The sequence below is a fragment of the Urtica dioica genome, chromosome 5 (assembly GCF_054948205.1).
Source record: "Urtica dioica subsp. dioica isolate 48M chromosome 5, U.dioica_male_clone48M_v1_H2, whole genome shotgun sequence".
Lineage (NCBI taxonomy): Eukaryota > Viridiplantae > Streptophyta > Magnoliopsida > Rosales > Urticaceae > Urtica > Urtica dioica.
Window position 1 is genome coordinate 2,491,635 of NC_142760.1, and position 3,545 is coordinate 2,495,179.

Consider the following 3,545-nt stretch of genomic DNA (forward strand, 5'->3'; position numbering starts at 1 on the left):
TAAAATGTATTTTTGTAAGCAAATAATTCTCTCTTTTGATTTTGTTAATAAAACTGTCAAATTTTAAGTTTCGAAGCTAATTTGATAATTTGACATGAATTTAGTAATATTTATGTCAAAATTCTTTATAAATTCCCTTTATACCTTTTTCTTCTATCAACAAACAAATCTAACAGGAAAGCACAAAAGAAAGAAAGAAAAAGATATATATCCGCGACAAGTTGCATCTATTTAGCCATGCCTTGTCACGGGTAATTTAAAATTTCGAACATTTGCCGAAGGAGCATTCGTCGCCGATTAAAATTAGCTTTTGAAATGATTTAGCCGCGACAGGTCACGGTTAAATTGTAATCAAATAACTTTGTGAATTATGTTTTAGTCTAATCCTCTTCTCTTCCCTTTCTCTCTCCCTCTCTAACTTAGTCACCTCTTCCACTCACTACTACAAATGTTGGATTACACAACGGAAATTCCACAACGGAACACAGTACCGTTGTGGAATCTATATGCTTCCACAACGGTACAGTCGTACCGTTGTGGAATGTCCAAGATTCAACAACGGGATACCGTACCGTTGTGGAATATCCAGGATTCCACAACGGTACCACAGTACCGTTGTGGAATCTTTATGATTCCACAACGGTACTGTAGTACCGTTGTGGAATTCTGGACATTCCACAACGGTACAGTGACCCGTTGTTGGATCTCGCCGCGGCCAAGGCTCAAACTCGCCGCGGCCAAACTTTTCCACAACGGTACACTGTACCGTTGTGGGAAAGGTATGAAGTCAGACATCTCGCCGCGGCGAAACTTATGAGTCGCCGCGGCGAATCGATTCCACAACGGGACAATAACCCGTTGTGGAAATTTTTTACGACATTTCGCCGCGGCGAAGGCTTAAACTCGCCGCGGCGAAATGTCGTAAAAAATTTTAGGGCTTCACTATAAAAGCCTCATTTCGATTTCTTTTTTCATTTTTTACACTTTCTCTCGCCTCAGACCTTCATTTCGGCCGATTCTGTGCCATTTCTCCTCCCAAACCAAACTTGAAACTTCGCCGCCATTTCGCCGCCGCCAAATCTCGCCGCCCTCCTCGCCGAAGCAAAATCTCGCCGTGCTCTTCTTTCTTTCTCTCGGTGTCGCCTCCCTTGCTCTCTCTCCCACCAAATTCTTTTATCAAGGTATGTTTTTATCTCAATTTCATATCAAAATCCTAATTTTTATGAATACTTTGTGTGATTTATAAACTAATTTATGATTTTAGTTGATTTTGGTTGTAATTTATGATATTGGGGGTGTAGATTTGGCCGAAATTAGGGTTTTTTATTTTGGGTTTTTTGTTCTAATTTATGATTTTGGGTATAATGTTATTTTAGATTTAAAATGAGTTGTATTTTGATATTGTAGTTAAATTGAGGTCGGATTTGAGTTTGAATTTGTGTTTGTGATGAGTTTTATGTTTTATTTATTTGAATATAATGTGTTTTTATATGTATTTAGTGTTGAATTGAGTTTAATTTTGTGTTGAAGATGATTTATTGTTTGAAAATGTTGTTGAATTTGAGTTTGAAATGATTTGTTCAATTAGGTGAAAATGGGCCGTTCAAAGACAACCGCCGGTCACAAAGAAGCCGCCCCTAGCTCTTCTCGCCCCCCCACAAAAAAAAATAAGAGGTCTCGTCAAGCCGAACCCGAACCCGTAGTGGATTATAATAGTCGGGTATTCACTAGCAAGACCGCAGAAGAACACTACGACATCCTCGTTCAACGAAGTCCGATCTTTGAACGAGGGTTGAAGGTGAGCTCAACCACGCCTATAGGGTCTCAAATCAACAATACCATCGAAGGTTTCTCTTGGAGAAAATTTTGTGCCACACCCGAGCACAAAGCAAACGTTACGCTCATGTACGAATTCTACGCGAACTTACCAGATCACGAGGATGATGTGGTGACGGTTCGTGGTGTAGACGTTGATTGTAGTGTCGGAGCCATCAACGCATTGCTAGGAACCCCGGACATCGAATTCGAGAATGAGGGTTATCGACAATGGTTGAGAAATCCTAATCTCGATGAAATGTTGAGTGTGTTGACTACTCCAGGAGAGAATTGGGTCATGGACAAAGGAGTTAGAAAGCTTTTCCGTAAATCACTGACGAGGTTAGACTTTTCTTCTTTTTTGCGTGTATTATTTTATCTATTGTATGTTTTAAATAGAACGGTGTTTATTTTTTCTATTAATTGCATGTTTTAAATATAACGGTGTTTAATGTACAGGCTCGCAAAAACGTGGATTTATTTCATTTGCTCCCGTCTCTTTCCGATAAAGCACTTCACCCGTCTCGACGAGGAACATGTCCATCTTTTGTTTTGTATCATTCGTGGTAACACCATCAACGTCGGTCGATTCATCTACAATTGGATGAAGAGAATCGACTACAAGAATATCAAAAATGGGTTGCCGTATCCGTCAATCATCTACGGCTTGTGTCTGAATGCCGGTGTTGGAGGCGCAAAACACGACACAACCAAGAAGTGTGGGGCGCCTATTAATGACAAGACGATCGAGAGATACATTGTCAAAGAGCCGGAAGAGGAGGAAGAGGATGAAGAAGATGAGGATGAACCGTCACTCAACGAGCCACTGTTGTGTTTACAACCACCTCCGGGGTATGATCCCGCCACCCAAGAGTACATTGCTCGGTGTAGCCACTATCTCGTTGGCGGGTATCAACACACCCAAGATTACATGTACCAACAAGGACAATATGGCGCCGCGGCTTTCGAAGGATTGAACGAGATGATTGGTCGATGGGACATCAATCAGGAGAATCAATACCGGTTTCCTCCATATCCTCAATACACATACTATCAGGCGCAAGCACCGCAATGGCCACCGCATATGGCACCTCCTCAGTACCCGGGGCCACCACCACCACCACCACAACCACCTACGAATGACAACGACGACAACGAGTAAATTTTTTTATGTGTTTTTTGAAACCTTCTAAGTTTAATAATTGTTTTCATCTTTTTTTTATGTGTGTGAGACTTAAATATTTATGTCTTTATGTGTGTTTGATACTTGTTTCAGATTTTAATTTGTGTTTGAGACTCGTTATGGTATTGTATGAATTTATGTTTGAGACTTGTTATGGTATTGAATGGATGATTTGAGTATTTAAAATTTATGTCTTGATTGTGTTTGATATTACTTCAGATTAAAAAGTAATAACTATAGATTCTCCCCGATGAAGAAGACATTAGCCGCGGCCACATGTTGTTTTGGCTGCGGCGAGTCATCTTCGCCGCGGCGTGTTTATAAATGGCCGCGGCGAATTGGGTTTCTAAAAAAACATAGACTCTGGAACTTATTTCGCCGCGGCCAGGTGTTCTATTTGCCGCGGCGAGACATCTTGGCCGCGGCGTGTTTTGTACATGGCCGCGGCGAAGTGGGTTCCTAAAAAAACATAGACTCTGGAACTTATTTCGCCGCGGCCAGGTGTTCTATTGGCCGCGGCGTGACATCTTGGCCGCGGCGTGTTTTG

The 3,545-nt window shown here is 41.4% G+C and overlaps 1 protein-coding gene across 1 annotated transcript; it reads left to right on the forward strand.

Moving 5' to 3' along the window:
- The first annotated feature begins 1,763 nt into the window (after positions 1–1,763).
- LOC149394810 (uncharacterized) lies at positions 1,764–3,152 on the forward strand. The gene is made up of 2 exons (XM_089615832.1): positions 1,764–2,157; positions 2,275–3,152. The coding sequence occupies exons 1-2, from the start codon at positions 1,904–1,906 to the stop codon at positions 2,975–2,977; spliced, it is 957 nt and encodes a 318-aa protein (XP_089471958.1). The 5' UTR covers positions 1,764–1,903; the 3' UTR covers positions 2,978–3,152.
- Positions 3,153–3,545: the final 393 nt, after the last annotated feature.

What these genes read in the sequence shown, in the direction of transcription:
- LOC149394810 (XM_089615832.1), top strand. Translation starts at nt 1,904, where the DNA reads ATGTACGAATTCTACGCGAACTTACCAGATCACGAGGATGATGTGGTG. An exon ending in TTCCGTAAATCACTGACGAG is followed by an intron (nt 2,158 to 2,274) that starts GTTAGACTTTTC and finishes TTTAATGTACAG; the next exon opens with GCTCGCAAAAACGTGGATTT.